This window comes from Pocillopora verrucosa, chromosome 13 (assembly GCF_036669915.1).
Source record: "Pocillopora verrucosa isolate sample1 chromosome 13, ASM3666991v2, whole genome shotgun sequence".
NCBI lineage: Eukaryota > Metazoa > Cnidaria > Anthozoa > Scleractinia > Pocilloporidae > Pocillopora > Pocillopora verrucosa.
Genome location: NC_089324.1, coordinates 4,353,790 through 4,378,361, shown reverse-complemented (window position 1 = coordinate 4,378,361; position 24,572 = coordinate 4,353,790). Strand labels below are relative to the sequence as shown.

Genomic DNA, 24,572 nt, shown 5'->3' with positions numbered 1-24,572 from the left:
AGGTTACTATGTTTTTACAAAATGGCGATCGAAGAGTTCTTTGATATGTTTTCAGATCTTATAATTTTAGTTTTTGAGTCAACGTCTCTACTGGGAACAAGACCCATAAGAAAAAAAGTCGTTTGGCAGCGTGGATTCACACTTATATGACTTCAAATAGCCTTCAATTAGAAGGTCGGCTTTCGAAGAGATCGAACAGACGTGGGCAATTGATAAAACAACCCTTGTTGTGGCTGCAGGAGAAGCTTTAGCTGACCAACATAAGCCATTTTAAGACACTTAAGGCACCAAAAAGGTTTAAAGTTTCTTCGACTGGGGCAGATCGTAGCGAAATCGTGAGTGATCTGGACACTCTTCGAATACATTTCAGACGAGGGCATTTTTAGTACACGCTTCCAGAAAATTACTGTGTCTGATTTTCAAAATTTTCCCACAAAAGCCTTATGCAGCCGCCATCTTTAAACTCCGTAATTTGTCTTTTATGCGCATGCTTAGCCGCCATGATGTCTTCGATTTCTAGCCATGGCCTGTGAAGCATTTTGATGCAAGTGTATTGCTACTGAGAATGTTATGTTCACAGAACTTTTTAAATACGTATGGTATTCATTATTTAAACAAACGAAAGGTTGTGGTCATTCATTATGATTTGCCTCGTACAATTATAACAAAAAATTATAGCCACTTCTGATGTTGAACAAGATTTTTTCACTTTATGTGAAATAAAGATTTGAAAATCTCTGGGCAAGTTGTTTGTAAATTTTTTTGTAGATAAAATGAAAAAAAAAAATATAGGTTGTAGAAAGGTTCTTTCCAAGAACTTTAAACCCTTTTTTAATGGTGTATTTTGTAAGTGTCGTGAGATCTTAGAAATAACAATGCTTCTAAGATTTCTTAATATAGTAAGTATTTTAGGAAAAGAGAATTTTTGGATGAGAGATTCAATTGTTGACTGAATCAAACTAATATGTTTCAGTCAAATACAGAAAATACATTGAACTTGATAAACCAAGGGCTGTATCAGTATGCGAAGAGCAGCAAAGTTATTGGTGAATTTTGCTATGAATAGTTCAGAGAGCATGCATGTGGATGGCTTTCAATTTTTCAGTCAAAAATAGAACCTTGTCTACAAACATTATTGCTAACTATCAGCTGAAAAGAAGATGTAACTTAAGAAAGGATTAGCCTGCCATTTCAAAATGGAAATCATTATCATCATTTTTGTACTTTGAAATATGAGCAAAATTCTTAGGATTGAACATATCTGTAAGAGTTTACACGTTAATGATCTCAGAACTCACATGATGCTTACATTCATATATAAAACTGAAATGAGGGGCTTGGCAACTGGAGGCCTGTGCATAAGCCTGTTTTGTATACAGTGGATTCATTTGAATTTATCTGGTGTTGTAATAAATAAGAAGCTCTGCACAGTAGATAAGTTGCATCAATAACAAAGTGAACTGACTCTGTATAATATCATATCATCTGAAAAAATAAAGTGTGTCATTCCACTGTTTGACCTTTAGTATTTAATGAAGTTCTCATCATCATTATTATTGCCGGTATTACTTTATTGTGATTGCATGTCTATTTAAATCTCATGAGTGACCAAGACAGATTTTCTCCTCACAATACCAATACAATATCAAGCAGACAATTAAGTGATGAGAAAAAAGAAAAACACTGATTTGGGGGTTATTAATTGATCCAAAACCAAATTCTCCAATCTATATAACACCACACAAATTGTACTGCAAACAGTAAGGAGAATGAGTAATGAGATCTTGGGAGTGAAAGGCAACTTTCATTCCCAGGTAAGATAATTTATTTGAAAAACATAGTATAGCAAAACTAAAGCTACACTGCAAACCTCCCTCACTAAATTAAATACCACTCCATCTTTTCAAAATGTACTTACTTTTGGCTTATCTTTATCTTCCTACTCATTTTCCTCTTTGAGAACAACTCCAAGATCTGGTTCTGGTGGAATTTCATGATACACCTTTCTTTTGTTGGCTTCACTGAGAAAAGAAATGTTTTCACAATAAGTTTCCTGAACAAACAGTTTCCACTTCCGAGGATAACTGGCTCATCTGCATTGAAAGCTGGGCTTGAAAACTACATTGTACATTGTACCCTTTTCTAGCGTAGTCCCTCAGCTCACCATTACACACCCTACATTTATTAAGGATTCCCATGTCCATGCAGGCTCTATGCAAAGCCAGGACAGGAAGTTCAGGAGGTTAAAAAGTTCATCCACAAAACTTGCAGATAAGAAAGGGAAAAGGGTTTATATGTGTATGTACACTGCTTTGTGCTGAAGAACAGCAATAATTTAATGTACAATAAAAACCAGCTAGACACAAGAGTTGGACTTCCTCCATGGAAGTTTGATCACAGTCCCCAAATTTTTGCTCTCCTTACCACTGGCAAATTCCCCAAACAAACCACATTTCATGGCACTGACAACCATTACAGACCCTGCTGTAGTTATAGACAGGACAAAACAAAAAATATCTGAACAACAAAAGGTTCCAATCAAGTCTGCACTTCCTTTTAGACTTAAGAGCAACTTTCTCAACACAGAAAAAACTTCTTAGTCCCTGGTTATCCAAAGAAAACCAATCCTTATAACCCTTTAACTCCAGAAGTGATTAGTGTGTAACTTAATTCTCCCTATAATATCCATACAATATCCAGCAAACAGGTAATGAGAATGCTCAAACTTGTCAGATACAGGATGGTGTAGAAGCAATCAGATCTTGGGAGTTAAAGGGTTAAGTGTATAATGGATATTTCACAATCTTCAGCCTTACTAAGATAGTGATATTCTTTCAAGGGAGTTCTACATTGCTCATAAACTTTTATTTTCCTCAGTGTTGGTGTCCCTTACCCTCAAATGTTGCCTTCCCAGTAACTACTCCTGCTGTTGCTTTAACTGTCTGCTTATTCTATGGTCTTCCTTCAAAATCTAAAGAGAATACAGAAAAAGATCAAATATTAAGTTAGACCTTCGGCAACCAAGATATGATTTGTAATTCTCCATTCTAACTGCTATACTTTTTCTGGTTAATTAGTTAGGAGAATTTTAATTTATGATTTTGAGATAAAACAGAGTAGAGAAACAGAGAATTCTGTGTAAAAGTTAAAATGGCATCCAATCTCCAAAGCCTAATGGACACCTTGAAATCTTACCATCAAAGCGAAGGTGTTGTTAAATCAAGGCAATTCTTGCTGTTAATCCTGAAAAAAAGAAAATAAGTAAAATCCATAAAATGCAATTGATTTTCTCCTTACAATATCATTAAATACATTTTCAAGTAGAAAGGGAAACAGAGGAGAGAAAAATATCAACTTGGTGATTTTCTTTGATTTAGCACTAAATTCTCTGGTCTAAAATTAAAGTAATGTATGGCAAACAATGTGGAGAATTGATACTTCAATCTTTGGGGTGAAAGGGTTAATAGGGTTAATCAAAGATTGAGAATTGAGGATTGCAGATTGAGTTTCTTGAGGGACCTGCGCGCTTGTTGTTACCACTTGGAAAGCGAAGCTCAATCAAAAAGTAGGCATGCAGTGCGTACACAAACTTGCTAATATTTGTAGCTAATGACAGACTCCACGTGTCCCGAGTCAAAATAGTGGCGTATCTCAGTCTCTCGGGCTTTACGTTTGTCGCTAGTCGCTCTCTGTACTTAGTCCCCTGCGAAGTAACTCCAAAAACAGCCATGCACCGAGTACATACGTGGAAAACTTGATGTTCTAATGATTTTCCGCTGTTATTCGTCTGTGTCAGATGACAGGCTCTACGCGGCCTAAAGGACAATGTTGACGACCGCAAGTAGACACGCGACGAGAACAACAGAAGTAATAGTGTTTGAGAAGGCTTTTCCTAAATTCAGGGCTCAGGAAAGCGTAGATAACAGGGCTTAGAGGAGAACTGGATGTCTGTGTCATTGGGCACCAAATAGAAATTTATAATGCATTTTCAAATGATCTGCTGTCAAATACTCTATACACCTCCAGTAATTGCAATACTAAGATTGGCGCTCATCAGAACACAAAAACTACGACAGCAGCGACTATCGACCGACTTAATTTCATTTTGGCCTCGGCAACTGCCTTGTGAATTGTTCCATTGAACAACAAGGGAACGAAAAACTCCACCACGAAGTAAAAATTTTTAGTAAGCTAATCTTTCCAGTCTCCAGCTAGCGTACAGTAGCTATAATTTCTACAACTTTTAGTGCCATCGTTTTTTTGGAGAAAATTACACCAGAGAGGCTCTTAGCACTGAAAAAAAAAAAAAAAAAAAAAAAAAAAAAGGGAGAGAATTTACGAAGGTGAAACACCAAATCGAGGCAACCAAAAGTTGGTATGTCTTCAGTTTTCTGGCTGAAGCTATGAAAAGACAGTGATGCGTTTCTGTGTCGGTCCCACGCAATAGCAGTCAAACTGTTGAAAATGGCTGCCGCACAGGTATAGCTGACGAGTACCGAAGCTTTGCATGATGTGGATGATTGCAAGAAAAATGACTGGACTCAAAAGCAGCTACAAGAGATTATTTCTCATCAGATCACCTTATTTGGTGTTATTCAACTGTTTGAAAGCATCAAAAAGAAAAAATTCCATTTTTTCATAAGAATGCTGCCGTCGTTTAGAGAAAAACCAAGGGAAAATGAATGAAGTGATACATTCTTTGAAGCTTATAAATGATTTTAATTTACAAAATTTTTGTTTATACAGTATTTACAAGTACAGCATAATGCAGCTATAGTCTTGTCCCATTGACATGGACGGAGGAGAATTTTTCAGTTGTGCGCTAGGACGGGGGAGGGGAAGAGGGAGGGGGGAGAATTGGGTCTTAGCCAAGGAGGTCAAAAGCACCCTTGGACTCCTACCCTCATCTACGCCCTCATGATGAGGCTGTGAAAGGTCCTGACGCTAATAACAGATTTCTTAGCGTGAAGTGTAAACAGTGCACTGGAGTCCTCTTGGTTGGGTACGAACCCACTTCAAATGTGTTGCTTTTGGTAGATGCGCGGCTGAGACAAAGAAAGAATATATACATATTAAAAAAGAATCAAACATAATATTTCCAGGGAACTGGGATGACGCAGTGGTGAGAACAGCCGCCTCCTACCGCGCTGGCCTGGGTTCATTCCTCAGACTTGACGTCACATGTGGACCGTGCACACCCTCGGGGCTTTTTCCGGTTTTCATCAATTCACAAAATTAACATGCTAAATTCCACTCGGGCTTTTACCCAAACTCAGATTCTTTCGACAAAATTACATATTGACTGGTTTTATTTTATCGCGTTTCATTTCTTGCATCTTGACTCACACTTACGTATAAGTCGGCGCAGAACGATCTAACAGGCGCAACAGCTCGAGCTTACAGTAATCAAGACACGAAATGTAATCATACACTGAGGGACAAAGCTGTAACACTTACTTTGGGTCTGTTCCTTCATCGTCGTCATCATCAGGATTACAGATGGAGCGAGCGTTCCACAGCTTTACACAGTTATCTACTCCACCTGAAAGCAAAAAAATAAATATGCGCAACTGCTTTCCTGCTGTGAAGCAAAGATGAAAACAGCGACGTGCTTTGTAACTATTAACTCTAAATTCACGCATGTATTGCGGATCAACGCTCTTACACTTCCTCATTCACTCATAGCCTAAGGCAATGTGGGTAATGTACTTACAGCGCACTACCCATAAAAAACATGAAAACTATAACTTGGATAAGCCAAAGAAGTCATTAAAGATGACGAGAGGCTTTACTAGTTTTATTGTTTTTTCTTTGACTTCTTTCGAAGCACAAGCAAAACAAACCTGACGCCAGCAAATTCCCATCTCTACTAAACATCAAAGAGTACACTGTGTCTGAGTGTCCTTTTAGCTCTGTCAATAATGTCCCCTCTGCGAGATCCCATACTAGAATACGCTTATCAACGCCTAAACGGAAATTGGAACAAAGAGCGAAAAGTTAGGAAAAACGCAAACTTCCTTGTATACGTTAGAAGGAATCCCTAGTGAAAAGTGCAAAGGAAACAGATAGTGAACACATAAAATAAAAGACTAAGCGAAATCTCATAAAGAGTAAACAACTCCTGAACGTGTCTTATGATACCATGCAAATGAAAAGATGGTCACAAGAACACAGCGGTCAAACGTCTGCGCATGTGCCAACGTGGTAATGACCAGGTGACGGGCTTTCAGGCCGGCAAGATCCAGTTGTCTCACGCGAATTACAAACAATCCAACAAGCTAGCAAGGTAAGGTGTTTTAAAAGCGTATAAGTTTTATAGTGAAGCTCAAAAAAGAATGGTAACTCAACAGGATACCCGTCTCGAATTCACCTTTTCCCTACTTTGTTGCATTCTGCAGATTTCTATAAACGATTCAATTGTCTTTCGCTTAATTTGTGAGACAGCGGTTGTCACTCGTATGCCCGGCGTTTGACTGCTGTGTTGGTCCCAAAGGGCAGGAAACAAAACACATCTCACCCGAAGAAGCAAGGTAACGGCCATCAGGTGAAAAAGCCAGTGAATATATCGCTCCCTGTAAGATGAGGCAAGAAATCATGGCAGTCACAAAGTTACCAAAATAAAATCACCCAAAATGAGAACAAAGGCAGCGTTACCCAGTCTCTTACACATACCTTATGTCCCGTGAAAAACCGAACTGAGCTGCCTGTATTTATGTCCCAGAGCCTGACGGTCCGGTCACACGACCCTGTGGCGATGTAGTTGCAGTTCGGATGAAAGACGACCCTCTAAAGAGAGGGAAAAAAACAAAAAATCACAAAACGCGTAGGAGACCCAAGGATTAAATAATCCACATTAGAAAAGTCTGAGCCTTTTTCAAGAACGCACAACTTTTGCCTCCAAGATGAGGTAAGCCACAAAATATTAGTTTGATAAGAGAGAAAAACAACAAAATATGATGTGAAAAAAAAAAAATAAATAAAAACAGAAAGAGACAGAAATGAAAATGACCAACTTGGAAAAATTCAGGTGAAGTTTTTTCAAGATGTGGAAAATATAAAGTATTTGTTTAAACATTTGCAATCACATTTTCCCCTTTCCTCTGAAAAAGCCCGTTAACCCTGAGCGATTAGAGGCTTTCCCCGTACTTCAGTAGTTCAGGCTGACGACCAGAGGACAGCGTTCTACACACAATTTTACTTCAGTCCTAAGCAACCGACGGCAAATGAATAAAGCATCCTAAACGATGATGTACTAAATCATACGTATCCCTTGAAAGGTTTACGTGATAAATTAATCCATGCAGTTAAGCTACAGTTAAAGAAATTGCCTGAAGTAAAGCTCTCAAAAGTTCCGTTAGGTCTTAATTCTTTTTTTCCGGCCTTACATCGTCAAGTTGCCCAAACTGCAGGCAGTTTATCCACGAGAATCAATTCGCCCCTGAGTTGCACATCTTATTTATACGACAATACAACAAAACTTTCTCATACATTGACGTCAGACACGTGACCGGCGAAGATCCTAAGTGGTTGTGGTTGGTCTGTGCTCCACAGTCGGGCCGTACGGTCATGTGATGCTGATGCAAAGTAGTGTCCGCGTGGGCTGGGAAGAGATTCCACACATTTGAGAGTGCAACCATTTGCTTACGTAACTAAGCTTCAAAATGTACTTAAGGAGTTAGAATTCACCCCAGCAACTGTGTTGTGTTTTTTGCCCCTATTGGCTTTCTCGCACAGAGGTTTTTCATCTATTTCTACACTTTGCCGATCATCTAAACACTTTGGAAATGGCTAAAATTCCTCAAAAAAGGATACCTCGCGAATTTGTAAATTTCTATTTTAGGAAATAAGAGAATTCATTTTATGGAAAAAAGAGTAAAGCATTAGTTAAGAAATCAATAGTCCCTACCAGAACTGCACGTCCCACACTGGGTAGTTATGTCCCTTGAACGAAACTAAGGAACTGAAAGTGTAGAGACTCCAAAGGCGAACTTGATGGAAACAAGCAGCACAATTAGCATAAGTTACTTTTCAAATCAAAATGAGAACGATACTACTTAGGATTAGATTATTCTCACTATAAGATAAACGGTAACCATAAAGATAGAAACATCTATTAAAAAAATAGAACATTGTTCTAACTTGAAGCCTTGTAGCGATTTAAAGTGGTGCCATAGAATTATTTTTCTATAATGTCTTAATACTTGTTAGAAGCCCTCCAGGGCTGGTCGTTCGAAAAGCAGTTAGCACTAATCCTCGATTGATATTTAGTTTTGATTTTGTCCTTTGTCTAATAAAGACATTTTCTGGGACTCGAAGCAATCTAAAACAAAAGAAGTTCACCATAGTGCATTAGCCATTCACGGAAGGAAAAACTTAACGTACCTGTTCTGTCGGCAGAAGCGGAGACAAGAAAGGAGTTGTCGTTGTTAAAACTCGTCGAGAATACGGGCCCAGAATGACCAATCAACTTTCTCGACTCTACAGCAGTTCTAGAGTAATGAAAAAAGAAAACTCCTCTATGGCTTCAGTACATTTCCTAGAAAATTAGAATAAATAATTTATAACACCGTCGAGTTGATACGATTTTCATTCTCGACACCTCTTTTGAAAAATTATGAGTAGAAATTATGGGAAAAATTGTTTGCTAAACATTTCGGAAGTTAAAGGGTTGAAATACACGCCTAACAACTTGTTTTTCACCAATGTCCCAGATAAAAAGAGTACCAAGATATTTCTCAGTTATATGATTCCAGACGGAAGTTTCAATGTTGTGCGTTCTAAAAGAAGTCATTTGCATGCTGCCTGGTACCCATGTATCTCTCCATTACGAAAGCGGTGGACAGGGTGTTGATGCACGCGCATGTGGAGACCTGTCAGCCTTCTCTTTGATCATCAAGCATCTCGCTTCAAGCTCTGCCGACAAAAATGGGACGCCGCCTGGGACGAGGTAGATGTAAAAGTCCAATAAAATAAGGCGAACCGCAAGTAAATCACTTGATTTGTGCCAAAAGTTAGTATGAAATCGAGAGGAAAAGTAGAAAAAAACCAACCTGTGGTCCATTATCCTTTCAAGTACGTCCTCTGTTGAGCAGATGAATGTTTTCATCAGGATTTTATTGCGTAAAAATCTTTCGAACATACGCCATAAACGAACACGATTGATATCATTCAAAACTACAAGGTCCTACTCCGACTTTTCAACCAGAGTGTACTTCGAGTCCTCATTTCGTTCTCCTGGCTTGAACTAATGATCTGATTGCCTATTCTGTTTACTCTTGCCCTGTTTTAACGACCATGATAAAGTACTCTGACGAATACGAATAGGATATCTCAACAAATTAAAGGTTCGCTCCCACATTTGCCCAAATCCAAATACTCATTTTAGCACTTAATTACGCAAAAAACGCGAGATTTTTCCCGTGTATAGTCCTAACCTGCTTCCTTATCAATTAGGGCGAGCTCCGAAGGCGACTTGAGCATGCGTAGCTTCTTAGGAGTGAGGCTCCATACACGTACACTGCTGTCTTCAAATCCACCGGACAACAGGCTCGAGTCGTTGGATATGCTGACCGAGTTTAAACTACAAAATTTAAAGGAAAGCAGGAAATAGAATCCAAGTCAGTTCAAGCAATTAAGTGTCAAATTCTTTCACAAAAATGAAAGGGAAAGAAAAAACGTTTTAGGTGGGACTACAATGGAACTTGTCTTCTTAAACATCTCTATATCAATTATGACTTAAGGGACACTCTTATTATGAGGTCACTCTTTCTAGTTCCAACGGTGATCCCTACATGCAGGTTCCACGACGCAGCCCCAGCAGCTGTTACCTTCAGGGAAGGGGCACATCAATTCATGAGGCCCTATTTCTAGTCTCCAAAGTGTTCCCTGTAGGAAAGTTTCACAGTATTTGGATAAAACCACCTCGTGGATCCATCAGTTGGTGTATTTCTATATCAATCACTGTCTTACAAATTCTTTTAACGAATGACTTCTACTTGCAGTTATGAGCTGCTTATACCTTATACGCTTGTAAAGCGGACTTGAGGCAAATGAAAGAACAACAATAACAGACAAATCAGAACAAACAAAAAAAAAACCAAGAAATGATATCAAACACAACACAATATTTTTAAGCTGCTTACACCTTAAAGCGGATTTTGGGCAAATAAAACAACAACAACAACAACGAACAGACAAATCACAACAAACAAAGAAACAGAAAGATAGAAAAAATATCAAACACAACACATTATTTTACGGGCTGAAAAGCTTCTCGTTTCTAATAAACTCGTTCTCGTTCCTAATAAATATGAGTTTTCAATAAGGAACGTCACGAGGTCTTCTGAACGTTTTTAAAATGGAAGCCTCCTCAAGGCGGCAAATTTTGGTGAGACAAAAAGCGTCTCTTGGAAGAACGTGTCACAGATGCAAATATTATACAGAGGAACCTCCATTCAGGGGAGCAGCCAAGGCACTATAAAAAGTGTCCCATGGATAGAGGTGTCACTTTGATGAAGGCAACAGATAGAAAGGTTCTGCAAAGAGACCTCCATTAAGAGGGCATCCGCGGGAGAATAAAAAGTGTCCTCTAAGTAAAGGTGTATTTTCAGAAAAGGTAATAGACACAAACTTTATCGAGAAGTATCTTTGGGTATTTTATTCAGAACAAAAATTTGACTTCGTTCGATGGGGAAAAGAGAGATTCCTCTGTAATAAGAGAAAATGAACTTGTTCTTATCTACCGCTCTTACCTCGAGTGAGCATTAAGTACACTGTAGAAGCAGATGGAAGGCAGGGAATCAGGTCCTAAAGTGACTCTTTTGGCCGCTTCCCTCATCAGTGCTATCTTCACCACCTTATCACTGTCTTTCCTGATACATTAGAGAGTAAAAAAGAATAATTTTATTTAGGGTGCAAAGCGGAAAAGAGATAAAATAAAAGAGGAATGCTGAAAATTGGGACCTTCGCAGCTTTACCTGGATAATCACACAACAACTAGGCCCTAAATATTGCGTGACATTCCCCCAAAAAAAATCGGTCAAAATTTTTAGCCGATAGTTACAAAGGGCCGCAAAACAAGAGAAGTTTAGCTTGCAATGAAATATTTTCGCTTTCATCATAGCGCCACCTTTTGCCACAAACGAAAACCCAGTTATACAACAATTTAGTGTCTGGTAGTTTCTATATAACAAGATAAATTGAGAGAGGGAGGAGAGGGAGAGGGCTTTGCGTAAACGGAAGTGGCATCAAAATAAATTAACTATATATAGTCGTTTTTCCTTATGCTTTTTCTTGTTGGCAAAACCGGCTAAGGCCAACGCCCAATTTACCAAAGCAAACTAAGCAAAGGATGGCAAATTATTTCTTTCTTGCAGTGAAGAGAGCGGAGTATCTGATGAACTGTGGGCTAAAAAGCGGAAATGACCTACATGTCAGGGAAGGGAATCTGGCGGTTCAAAGGCGGAGCGTTTGGATTGTGTTCCTGCTTCTTCTTGCCTGAAAATAAGAGAACAGTAGCTTTCTTACGGCGCTCAAACATCAATAGGTCCCAGTCTCACAAAGGCCGGGATGGACAACAACGTAGCTTCCAGTTTCCAGCTTCTAACACTTCTTACCTCTAGAGAGCGAGAAGAGGAGGCGCCTGGGAATGAGGTTGCATAGACTCTTTTTCACCCTTGAATACTCACATCACTCAATTAACAGGAAAGCTACGTCACTCACTTGAGATGTGAATGCCCTTTTAGTAATCCCAAAACAAACAAACAGGAAAAAGAAAAAGACGGACATTCATCGTTCAGCTTTACCTGGGCCATTGGAATCTTTCTTCACTTTTTTTTTCTACAACGTAAGACAGCAAAATATTAGATGCATCCGGTGTCGTAACGCGAAGTTGCGATATGCGACGACTAAAACATAACAACCCTTACAACCCCGCGAGTTGAACTAGCAGGGAAATCTTTAAAGGCTCGCAGTATCGTTCAAAATAAAGGGGTGAGAAAGCGCTCTATTTATGAAATTTATCTGTTTTCTCGAAGGACAAAAGGCAAAACTTGTGATTAAACGCAAACTCTCCTCGCCAGCATGAAAGCAATATGACCTGTCTGAAAAAAGAGATTAGCAATAGCCAAATGCCTGGGGGTGATATTCTTGGGAATCAGTATTCATGACAACTCATGCCATGACATGCTTTAGAGACAAGGATCCCTGATTGGCTGATGCAATGGAAAAAACAACTATAACAAATTCCGAAAAAGCTCACGAAAGGAAAAAAACAAAACAAAACAAATTCATAAGAATTCATCGTTTCGAGTCAAATTTTGAGAATTTAAGCCACTGTTCTCGCTCTCTCCTCAAACAAGACGGACGAACCATGGATATCAAAACGTTGCTTCACAATCTTCGTGAAGAAGTTTCTTGTCCCGTGTGTATTAACATATACACAGATCCGAAACAGCTTCTATGTCTTCACAGTTTCTGTCTGCAATGCTTGAATCTTTGCCACAGATCAAGCCATGGCCGAGACACAATCAGATGCCCGAAATGCCAAGTTGTTAGCAAAGTGCCTGATAGCGGTGATCTGAAAGATCTTCCCACCAGTTTTTATCTGAACGGCTTGATTGATGTGCTGGCAATTCAAGAATGCAAAACCAGCCAAGTTGGATGTGGAAATTGTCAAAAGAAGAGCTCCGAGAGTTCTTATTGTTTCCAGTGTTGCATGTTTTGGTGTGAAGAGTGCCTCATTGCACATAACATCATTCAAGTCAATAAAGATCACCGTGTTCTAGCGCTCAAAGACTTTCAAGAAAAGGATTACGAGGATGTGTTGAAACGACCCTTATTCTGCTCTAAACAGCGGCATGAGAAAGAAGAACTTAAATACTTCTGCAAGAACTGCGAAACGGCAGCTTGTCAAAGCTGTGTTTTGATACATCATCCGGGTCACGCCATATTGCACCTTGAGGAAGAGGCAGAAAGACAAAAGATGGAACTAAAATCACTGATTGAAATACAGAAGCACACTTTACAAGCAAAAATTAATACTTTGGGTCGACTTGATGAAGACTGCGCCAAATTCACACAGCAAAGCGAAGACATCAAAGGACAAGTGCAGAAGTTTGTGGACAATTTAATTGCAACTATTGAAGCGAAGAAACAAAATATCATCGCAGCGGCGAGCGATGAAACGAAGAGATTCCTCGAAACTATGACAACGCAAAAGAGAGAGATCGAGAATGAAATAAAGATCATCGAATCATCGCTGGAAAAAGCTGATACAATTCTAAAACGAAGCACACACGCCGAAGTCGTTCAACTAAAGAAATCCTTCGAGGAAATCTTTCAAGGAATTCATCAACGCCAGCCAAAAGACCGCTACCCGGAAGAGCTTTCTGTTTTAGCTTTCGTAGAAAACCCAAAGATGCTCAGTACCATAAACGCCGAAGAAATCGCAAATAGCACACCAAACAAAAGCAAGTCAGTCAGTAGCTGAAGGAAAAGGGCTTGAAGAAGCAATTGCTAATCGTCAAGCACACTTTTCTTTGACAACAAGGAACTCTAAAGGAAGACAGTGCTACAATGAAGATGACCATGTAACGGTGGAGATCATTGACGAACAAGGACGCGAATGCGCAACGGAATTGCAAATAATTGACAATAAGGATGGACTCCATAAAATCAGTTATTCTCCCAGAACTGAAGGAAGATGTAAAGTGGCGATAAAGGTAAACGGGGAACATGTGCACGGGAGTCAATTTGTTGTCCGCGTTACACCATTTCAGTTAAAACCTGTTTCAGCTTTTGGAGAGCAGGGTTCGTCGGTTGGAAAGTTTTCTTGTCCTTGGGGGGTTGCCGTGAACGCTAACGACGAGATCGCTGTAACTGATCAATTCAACAACAGAGTTCAAATTTTCAGTAGTGAAGGAAATTTTTTAAGATCATTTGGTAAGAAGGGTGACATGGTCGGAGAATTCAACAAACCTCGGGGAATAACATTTCATAATAATGGCAATATTTTTGTAAAAGACAGTTTAAATCATAGAATTCAGATTTTTAGCGGAGAGGGTAAGTTTGTGGGAAGTTTTGGTGGGGAAGGAGACCTTGATAATCAGCTCAATGATTCCTTCGGTCTGTCTGTAGACAGTGAGGGGAATATCATTGTTGCAGACGCAGGTAACAAACTGATCAAGATATTTTCTCCAGATGGCAAGTTTCTGATGAAGATAGGTGAAGAGGGCTCTTTTACTCTTCCTATGCACTGTATTCAGTATGATAGATATCTCATAGTGTCAGACCATAGTGATCATTGTATCAAAGTTTTTGACAGGAAGGGTAAGTTTCAGTACAAGTTTGGAAAGAGGGGAGCTGGGGACGGGGAGTTTTCTTTTCCAGAATGTTTGTCAGTGAACAAGTCAGGACAAGTTATGGTCTGTGACTCAGGCAACTGTAGAATACAAGTCTTTGAACTAAATGGAAAGTTTGTTGGTAAGTTTGGAACAGAAGGCAAAAATTTAGGAGAATTCACTTATCCAAGTGCACTAGCCGCTCTCAGCACAGGGAGATTTGTTGTTGTTGATGCTTGTAACAATCGCATTCAGATAGTTGAGTAGTCCACGTTCGCTCTGGTTTGGCTTATTTTGAGCAGAGTGAAATTCAACCTCTTTCGACCTAAATTAATTGAGTTTTATGTAAAATTAAGAAATGAATAGAAATAAAGCAAAAGGAAGAAATAAAAAGAAACTCTTTACAGTAAAGTTGTCGGCGTGGTTTTTGTCGATTTTCAAAAGGCCTTTGACTGTGTATCGCATAAAATATTGCTGCATAAACTCGAGATTGACTTTGGGATCAAGGGCAACCTGGCTGCTTGGCTTCACAGCTACTTAAAGGGGAGGCGACAGTTCACAGCCTCTGATTTTGCTCGCATTAATACAGGCGTTCCTCAGGGATCAGTCCTCGGTCCAACCTTGTTCGCACTTTACACAAATGATCTACCTGATAATATAACAAATGCAACTGTTTTTATGTACGCAGACGATACCACCCTGTTCTGTATCGGAGACACCGTAGACATTGTTATTGCCGAACTAAATGCTGCTCTCAAGGAACTAGAGCTATGGTGCTTAAGAAATCAACTATTGCCTCACCCCAAGAAATGCGAAGGCATGCTAATTCATCGAGGAAACTTCACTGGTCCACTACAGTCATTAATACTGATGAATCATTGTATAAGATGGGTTAAACACACCAGGCTGCTTGGAGTCTATATTGATAATAGACTTAACTGGGACTACCATGTCAAAGCACTAAAGATCAGCTTTGCAAATAAGCTTAACATGCTGAAGCGCAGCTTGTTCTTACCAAGACCCATGCTACTGGACTTATACTTTAAAGTAATCTACCCATCAATTATATATGGTATCACCGTCTGGGGCGGCCTTACTAATAAGGAGGGCCTAATTGCATTAGAGTCTTTACACTGTAGAGCGGCAAAATTAATTTTAACTGGCCATGGGATATGCCTAAGTCTGACGTACTAAGCAAAGCTCGATGGTCTTCTATTGAAACCACATATAAAGTTAATTTAGCTAAACTGATGTTCAAAATAGATAAGAAGACTTTACCTATATCCATCTTAGATACCACCGAAGAAGTTGACGTGAATACTAAGAAAAATCTAAGAAGTAATGCCAACATAAAAGTACCAAAATTCAATACATATTACATGAAAAACAGTTTTTCCAGAAGAGGACCTATCGTTTTTAACACACTTCTCCAAGAATCAAATTTAAGAAATATAACCATTAAGCAGCTCTCCTCGTTAGCCTACAAATCAAAGGCACTTTTAAATTTGAACTTTAATTCCATTTCTCCACAGACAGTGAATTTTAAGGACCCCAATTTTAAATATTTTTAGATCTTCTAATTTTGATAGGCTACTTTAATTATTGTATTTTACTACATTTCATTTTATTCCATTTTACGCACGACCCCACAAGCGTGTAGTCGCTTTAACAATTATCGTGTTTAAATAAAGTCTTTGTTGTTGTTGTTTGTTAGAGCACATATTCGTTAACTTTTGGCAGAGTGGTAGGACTGAAAAAAGGTTAATCAAATCCAATATGTACGCCTGTGAAGCATTCCGATGGAAGCGTATTGCTACTGAGAATGTTATGTTTACATAACTTTTAATATACATTTGGTATTCATTATTTTCACAAATGAAAGGTAGTGGTTATTCATTATGATTTGGTTCATGTACAATCATAACAAAAAATTACAGTCACTTCTTATGTTGAACAAAACTTTTTAATTTTTTAAATGAAATAAAGATTTGAACATCTGTGGGCAAATTCTTTCTAAATAACATAAAAAAACGTGTAAGTTGTAGAAAGGTTCTTTCTGAGAACTTAAAACCCTTTTTAGTGGTGTATTTTGTACGTTTCATATGTCTTGATCTTACAAATAACAAGGGTACTAAGATTCTTGTATATAGTAAGTATTTTAGGCAAAGATGATTTTTGAATAAGAGACTCAGGTGTTGACTGAATCAAACTAATGTTTCAGTCAAACACAGAATATACATTGCACTAGATAAACCAAGGGCTGTATCAGCATGTGAAGAGCAGCCAAGTCATTGGTTAATTTTTTTATATGGACAGTTCAGAGAAAATATGAATGGCTTTCAATTTTTTACCCAAAAACAGAACAAATATTATCATTAGCTATCAGCTGAAAAATAGATGTAACTTAAGAAAGGATTAGCCTGCCATTTTAAAATGGAAATCATTATCATTATTTTGTACTTTGAAATGTAAGCAGAATTCTTAGGATTGAACATATTCAGAAGAGTTTATATGTTAATGATCTCAGAACCCACATAATGCTTACATTCATATATAAAACTAAAATGAGGGGCTTGGCAATTGGAGGCCTGGCCATAAGACTGTTTTAAGTACAGCAGATTCATTTGAATTTATCTAGTTTTGTAGTAAATAAGAAGTACTGCACTTGTAAATAAGTTGCATTGATAAACACTTATTGAACTGAGTTTGTATAATACCATATCTTCTAAAAAAAATAAAGTGTGTCACTCAACTGTTTGACCTTTTGTATTTAATGAAGTTTTCATCATCATTATCATTGCCAATATTACTTTCTTATTATCTCCCATGAGTGACCAAGACAGATTTTCTCCTTACAATATCAATACAATATCAAGCAGACAAGTGATGAAAAAAAAAATCAATTTTGAGATTGTTAATTGACCCAAAAACAAATTCTCCAAAGTTATGCCAAATGAATTGTACTGCAAACAGTAAGGAGAATGAGTAATAAGATCTTGGGAGTGAAAGGGTTAAGAGACATAACAAAAGCAATTTGCATTCCCAGATAAGATAATTTATTTGAAAAACACAGTATAGAGAAACTAAAGCTACATTGCAATATTTCCTTCACCAAATTAAATACCACTCCATAATTTCAAATGAACTTACTTTTGGCTTGTCTTTATCTTCCTCCTCCTCATTTTCCTCTTCAATAACAACTCCAAGATCAGGTTCTGGTGGGATTCCATAATACACCTTGCTCTTGTTGGCTGCAGTGAGAAAAGGAACATTTTCACTTTAAGTGTCAAAGAGTTTCCACTTCCAAGGATAACTGGCTCTTCTATGTTGTAACCTGGGCTTGAAAACTACATTGTACTCTTCCAGTTGTCTCTAGTGTAGTCCCTAAGCTCACCATTACACTGCCCTACATAAGATTGCTAGGTTCAGGGTCCTAATGCAAGGACAGGAAAGTTCAGAAGGTGGAGAAGTTAATCCACAAAGCTTATAGATCAGAAAGGGAAAAGAGTTTATACGTGTGTATGTGCACTGCTTTGAGCTGAAGAACAGCAGTAGTTTAATGCCCAATAAAAACCAGCCAGACACAAGAGTTGGACTCCCTCCATGGAAGTTTGACCACAGACCCTGAATTTTTGCCCTCCTTCTCACTGGCAAATACCCAAAACAAGCCACATTTCATGGCACTAACAACCATTGCAGACCCTACTGCAGTTAGACAGGAAAAAAGGGAAAATATCAGTTGTGAATGATAAAAGGTTCAAATCAAGTCTGCACATCTTTTTAGATTTTAGAGCAACTTTCTTAACACAGAAAAAAACTTCTCAGTCCCTGGTTATCTAGAGAAAACCAATCCTTGACCCTTTAACTCCCAGAAGTGATTAGCATGTAACTTTTCCTTATAAAATCCATACATTATCCAGCAAACAGGATATATGAATACTCAGACTTATCGGGCAGAAACACTCATCTTGATTTAACAGCAAATTCTTGTAACTAGTTTACAAGGAATTGTCTATCAGCTAGAGGAGAGAATCAACAATCAGATCTTGGGAGTTAAAGGGTTAAGTGTATGCTGGATTTTCCACAATCTTCAGCCTTGCCAAGATGGTGATATTCTTTCAAGGTAGCTCCTCATTGCTCATAAACTTTTATCTTCTTGTTAGTGTCCCTTACCCTCAAATGTTGCCTCCCCAGTCACTGCTCCTGCTGTTGCTTCAATTGTTTGCTTATTCCGCGGTCTTCCTTCAAAAACTAAAGAGAACACAAACAAAGTTCAAATGTTAAGTTAGACCTTCAGCAACCAAAATATGATTTGCAATTCCCCTTCTAGCTGGTATACTCTTTTCTGGTAAATTAGTTAGGAGAATTTTCATTTGTGATTTCAAGATGAAACCCTTGAGCTGAAAATTTTGCTTCTTCCCTACAGCTAGGTTTGATTCCCACCATTTTCTTGAACTTTGGGGGGAAGGGAAGGGGGGTTGAAATCAAGCTCATTTCATGAACAATGACTAGTAATAGAGCCCACTTATAACCTACTGACTCAATATTGTATCAATTTAAAAGGCAAAAATAAGATTTAACCTCCTCCGAGAGAGGGCAACTGAACTAGATATAAATTACATAAAATAAATAAAAAACATCTCAGCACTGTCATAAAGAAATGAAGATGCAAGGGAATACTGGAATGAAACAGAGAATTCTGTGTAAAAGTTAAAATAAAATACCGTCTCCAAAGCCTAATGGACACCTTGAAATCTTACCATCAAAGTGAAGGTGTTGTTGAATCAAGGTAAGAAGCAATTCTTGCTGTTGATCCTGAGGAAAAAGATGAATAAAAACCCATAAAATGCAATTAATTTTCTCCTTAAAATATCACTCAATACATTTTCAAGTAGAAAGGGAAACAGAGGAGAGAAAAATATCAACTTGGTGATTTTCTTTTATTCAGCACCAAATTCTCTAATCTAAAATTAAAAGTAATTCATGGAAAACAATGTGGAGAATTGATACTTCAATCTTGGTGGTGTAAAGGTTAATAGTGTGCTGGTTTATCATTAATACTTCAGAGTGAAGAAAGGTATGGAAACTTTGAAAAAAGAGTATTTACAGGGAACACAACACTTTCTCCATTGTAACAACCAAGGCTTAAGCCTGAATTGCTTCATCTACAGATTTGAGTGTGCCAACCACTACCCTCATGTTCTCCAGAGTAGCCAACCATAAGAACATAATAGCCTACATGAAACAGGTGAGTGTCTAAGGGGCACAAGCATCTTTTCCATTTGCTGAAAATCATTGTTTCCTTTTTAGTTTAAATTCAATCTTTTTGAGCACATATTTATCAAAATAGACCAAAATTTGAAATATTTTTCACATCAAGTCAGGTCTTGGACTGTTTTGTCCAGAAAGTAATGTAACCAGCCCTCAGAAACGCGTAGCCAGAGAAAAAAAAAGAAGGCAACCCCCAGCACTTCCAAAGAACACTGCTGGCCTAAAGAGTTTTCTCTATGTTGAGAAAATAGCATGTTATTTAAAGCATTGGGAGTCAATACCAACCACAAGTTTTCCAAAAAATGTGACAGTACAAATTAACTGTACCTGCAAATGTTTCTTGAGTACTTGGTATGTGTCCTTTGACATTCTGATTACAAACTTATTGCTCCTGTTTGAAGTGATATGCATTCAATGAATCAAAATGCATTCTCAATCCTGTTTGAGCAGGTGCACATTAAGTAATAGTTGTTACACTAAAAAAATAATTTGTTGGTGAAGGTTTGGTGGAAAGTTTGAATGGCTGCTGTTCAAACAGACAACTTGATGATAGCCTGTGTGCAGTCCCTCCCCCCTTAACTCTGAAAAAAACAATCCTGTCTATTTTTTTTGGTTAGGGTAGGGAGTAGCTTCACACAGGCTATATAAATGACTTAGAATACCCTTACATTACAGTTAACTAATTTGTGTAAATGTGCAAGCTACAAAGTTTTTATACCACCTTTATAGAGAATAATTTCTATCAGTTGACCAGCATAACTAACACCAAATGTAGGACAATATACAGACGTTTTCAAAAAAATTTTATTCTTACATCAAGTTTGACTCAGAAGTCTATAAACTTCAACTTAGGAATTGAGAATTGAGGATTGCATATCAAGTTTTTTGAGGGATAAGCAACTTAGGACATAATCTGTTTCAATACCTTAAGGTTCCCATGAGCTCATTGCTTTTCATGTGTTCACGCCGTGTTATGGCTGCCAACTTGCTAAGGTCTTCTTCATGATAATCTTCCTGACTTCCTCGAAAACAGGCAAAAAAAGATTGTGCTGCAAAAAATATCAAGTAACAAAGTTTAATGGCATCTATTTTTGGGCAAGGTGTTTAGAGAAAAGACCTCTCTCAATATGGTCCTAGAAATAAACCAGTAAAATTGGATCAGTAACACAAAGTCAAGTCTTGTCAGACTGATAACCCTTTAACTCCTAAAATCTGGTTGTTAATTCTCCCCTCTAGCTGCTACACATTTCCTTGTAAATTCCCAGATGGTGTTTGATATTAAAGGGAGAAGTTACATGTTAATCACTGCCAGGATTTATCAAGTTAAAAAAGATCCCTTCACATGATTAAAAGAAAGAAGAGTCCCTTCTACAGTTGTACAGATTCAGAAAAACAGAAGTTGACCTATGAAAGAAGACTTTGTTTCCTTTTTAATATCATGATTTTTTGTGGGTAATTTTTGAGTAAGCCTTGAAACATGGCCTACTGATTAAGCATGCCAGTATTTCTGGCTTAATCATAACCATTACGATTTCTTCAAATGTCATTGGTGCATTACAGTTGACATGGACATGAACAGTGTAATCAGACAGTTGGCTGTAATAAGACACCAGTAATCAGACAGTTGAAGCAGCCAACGGTACTAAGTGCACTCAGCGAAATCCACCCATCACAGAATTAATCTCAATAACCGTAGCAACAACCACTTATCCCAAAAAGACTGAGGAATTTCCAAAATGGAGAAATTTTTTACTTTAGAAATTGTCTCTACAGGAGATATTTGACCTAAATGTATTCGTTTTATTTTTTATAAATTTTGATGAGTATGATGAATTCGTAACACGACTTCTTGCCGTCCAATTCTGTCTGTAATGTGATACTCATGATTAACAAATTGGACTCTCACTTCGTGGTCTTCCAAGTTTGTTGATCACTTGTATGATTACAGACCAAATTGGACTCCACTCAGTCCTATTATCATCATTAGGATGAGACATTGCAAGAATGGGCTATCAGAATAATCATCATAAAAACCCTTACCCTCCTTCTCACTTCCCTTGTATACCAGTTCAAGATACATATGCACAAACATGGGATAAAGTACCATGGCTAACTCAGGCTAAAAAAAAATTAAAAAATTAAAAGTCTTTTTAAATTCCACATTAATACTCTAAATAATTGACTAGCAGATCAAACAAGTCAAATATAAAATCCCCTGTCCTGCTCTACAATTAACCCTTTGATCCCAAAGAGTGACTAGAATCTACTTTCTCCTTAAAATATTATCCCAGAATCATATATTAAGGTTATGAGAATAAAGGAAATGATCACAAATTAAAGAAGTTCTTGATTGTTAATAAATTCTCCTTGTCAGCACCTAAGAATTAGTATAAAGGACAGTATGGAGAATATGCATATTGATGTTAGAGTGTTAAGGGTTAAGGGAGAATACATTTAATTTTTTACCTTATACACATCCAATGATTTCTCTACAAAAGCTTGCAAACTGTATGTAATAGGAGGACAGAAAGTGATAATTTAAATAAATATAATGTAGGAGCAATGAAAAATAAATAAACTGAGTAAAAGTAGCATCATCTTCAGGGTTGTAGATAAGAGCTGGCAGCTGGCAAAGTACGCTGGCTTCTCTGCAAGGTTTCACCAGCTATTTTCATTGCTTCAAGAGCCTGTACAGTGATGACGTTTATCAGGTCTAAACTTGGGCTCAATAAACATATAAATTTGCACTGCCTATCTTTTCTGAAAACATAAAAAGACTTCTGACTCAAGGTTAGTTTAAAAACATTCTGATGGGGACTGTCTTTTTAATAAATCTTGCTGCAGTGGCTGGACAGTACGAACAATATGACGTTTTGTCTACCATATTGGATTTCGAGATATGAATACATAATTGTGTGAGCAGGAAACTAGGAAAGCCCATTGTATGGGTCCTCTGGACCCACAACTGTTTACCTTTAAAAAAGTTCTGGCTACTTAAAACCTTAAAGAAAACCCTGATCTTTCCAATGAAATACAAGTACACAGTATGTATGTAAACCACTTCCACCATAAAAACTGTACTTGAAAATAGCATAAAAAACTGTAAAGAAGGTTCTCTCTGTACAGCTCTGTACAGAGGTTCACTCACGACCAAAATTGAATAGTGCTGTTGCCTCCTTCAACACGAAAACTTCTTCTTAACTCCCAAGATCTGATTGCTAATTCTCCTAACTAAATGTACATTTTCTTTTATATTAGTTATAAGAATTTGGTGTTAGATCAAGATAACAACTACCTGAAATTTTGAGTGTTCTCATTACCTGTTTGCTAAATAATGTAAGGATATTATAGGGAGAGGTTATTGGTTAATCTCCTCCATGACTTAAGCCCAGAATATTCTCAACAACATGTACAGCTCTCCTTGAAAAACTACTTTCTTCAGAAAATATTATTTTAGAAAAGACATTGATCAACTCTGTCTTGCTAACCATAAACAACCAGGTTGAGCATCAGCAGCTCTCTAGTTCACTGATGACCAAACATTTTATACAACAATGTACATAACTCTACACAAATGCTTACAAGCATAACACACCTGCTGTAATAGTCTTCATATCTTGTTGGATCTGCATCACTGGTTTGGGATTTCAAAAAAAAAAAAAAAACATTAAGCATAATGTCCGATTTAATGGTAGGTCATTGAATAAACGAACTGAACCCCTTTTCTGGCTCTTGCTATTAATTATTCTCAATATCAGCAATACATTCATAATGCATTGTAGCATTAGTTCTGAGAATTTGATTAATTAAAATAAGCTAAATGAAACAGTGACCCCAATTGATATATCTCTTTAAGGAGCAACTTCAGAATACCCCGCAACTCATTTACATGTCATTGAATAAGAATAGCGTGTATTGTGTTATGCCTCGATCTTCAAAGCCTCCCGACACATGTAAGTGAGGCGGACCAAAGTTGCGGGGTATTCTGAAGTTTAGCCCTCTTTAATTTCATCACTAATCTGCTTGAAAATATGACGATTATTTGAAGAGAAATCACCCATTTGGTCACTCCAAGACGTTAAGGGGTTATCGAATCAATGCACCTAGCTTTGTAGCTGCTAAAAATTTCAACCTGTTATACGCAGATAAGACCGAGGAAATATCTGGCTCTGAATCTGGAGTAGTTTGAAGATTTATTTCTTCTATTGCATCTAGCCCATTGACTTCTTGCCTGAAGATTTTCTCAGTTTCCTAAAACAAAAGAAAATATGCTTTATGTACTCTTAAACTTTTAGAGAAATCACATGTTCAAAGTACAATAAATTTGAAAAGAAGTTAAACCCATTCTTTCAATAAAATATTTATGAAACTCACAGACAAATTCTTCTTCTTCAAAAACTGAAGGACTGCGAGTAACGTTTCTTTTTCTTTACTCGGAGGATTAGATTTTGTTTGTGCTGAGGGCGCTGTGCTGCTCGAATTGGCAGCCATGTTGCATTTGGCTGTAAGAGACTAAGAACGAAAGAGCGTATAAACGAGCCCTGATTGGTCAATCTGATCCTCGTACCAGATTCCTCTCAAATCTTGTAAAGATAACAACGGCGGACAAACGACAATTGAAGAATTTTCACTTGTTCCAGATCTAGACCGGGTTTGGGATAAAATCTCGTTCGACCCTTCTTTTTGGCAGAATGGAAGAAAAAATTTTGAATTGTTTATTTGAGATAAAAAAGTGCTTGAAGTCCGTTAATCGACGATGACGATATTCCGAACGATTGATAGATTTGGAAATATTTTATGGAACTGTCATTAAAATCGTCAAGGAGGTCTTTCCTTCTTTCGCTCCATGCCTGATTAAAATGAACCTTTGTAGACCTCAAAAACAAAGAGCAAACGCGCAGAAGAATGCTCAAGTGGATAGAAACGGGCTTCAAAGTCTTAAAACAGCTGAAAATCAACGAT

The 24,572-nt window shown here is 37.6% G+C and overlaps 1 protein-coding gene and 1 pseudogene across 2 annotated transcripts; one reads left to right on the top strand and one right to left on the bottom strand.

Moving 5' to 3' along the window:
* Positions 1–4,701: 4,701 nt before the first annotated feature.
* LOC131777034 (transcription initiation factor TFIID subunit 5) lies at positions 4,702–24,113 on the bottom strand. Of its 2 annotated transcripts, XM_066159893.1 has the most exons (23): positions 23,985–24,113; positions 23,743–23,861; positions 23,206–23,244; positions 22,077–22,116; positions 21,651–21,729; positions 20,536–20,659; positions 19,938–20,001; positions 19,100–19,154; positions 18,513–18,590; positions 17,490–17,590; positions 11,805–11,838; positions 11,430–11,496; positions 10,752–10,871; positions 9,435–9,580; positions 9,051–9,081; positions 8,383–8,489; positions 7,907–7,988; positions 7,489–7,600; positions 6,673–6,786; positions 6,518–6,572; positions 5,844–5,966; positions 5,458–5,542; positions 4,702–5,045 (listed from the first exon to the last, which is right to left on the bottom strand). In XM_066159893.1, the coding sequence occupies exons 1-23, from the start codon at positions 24,099–24,101 to the stop codon at positions 4,916–4,918; spliced, it is 2,022 nt and encodes a 673-aa protein (XP_066015990.1). In that variant the 5' UTR covers positions 24,102–24,113; the 3' UTR covers positions 4,702–4,915. The 2 variants fall into 2 exon arrangements, 1 of the variants encoding a protein (XP_066015990.1); XR_010715946.1 differs by lacking the exons at positions 4,702–5,045; positions 6,518–6,572.
* Positions 12,325–15,481, top strand: LOC131776633 (E3 ubiquitin-protein ligase TRIM71-like; annotated as a pseudogene).
* Positions 24,114–24,572: the final 459 nt, after the last annotated feature.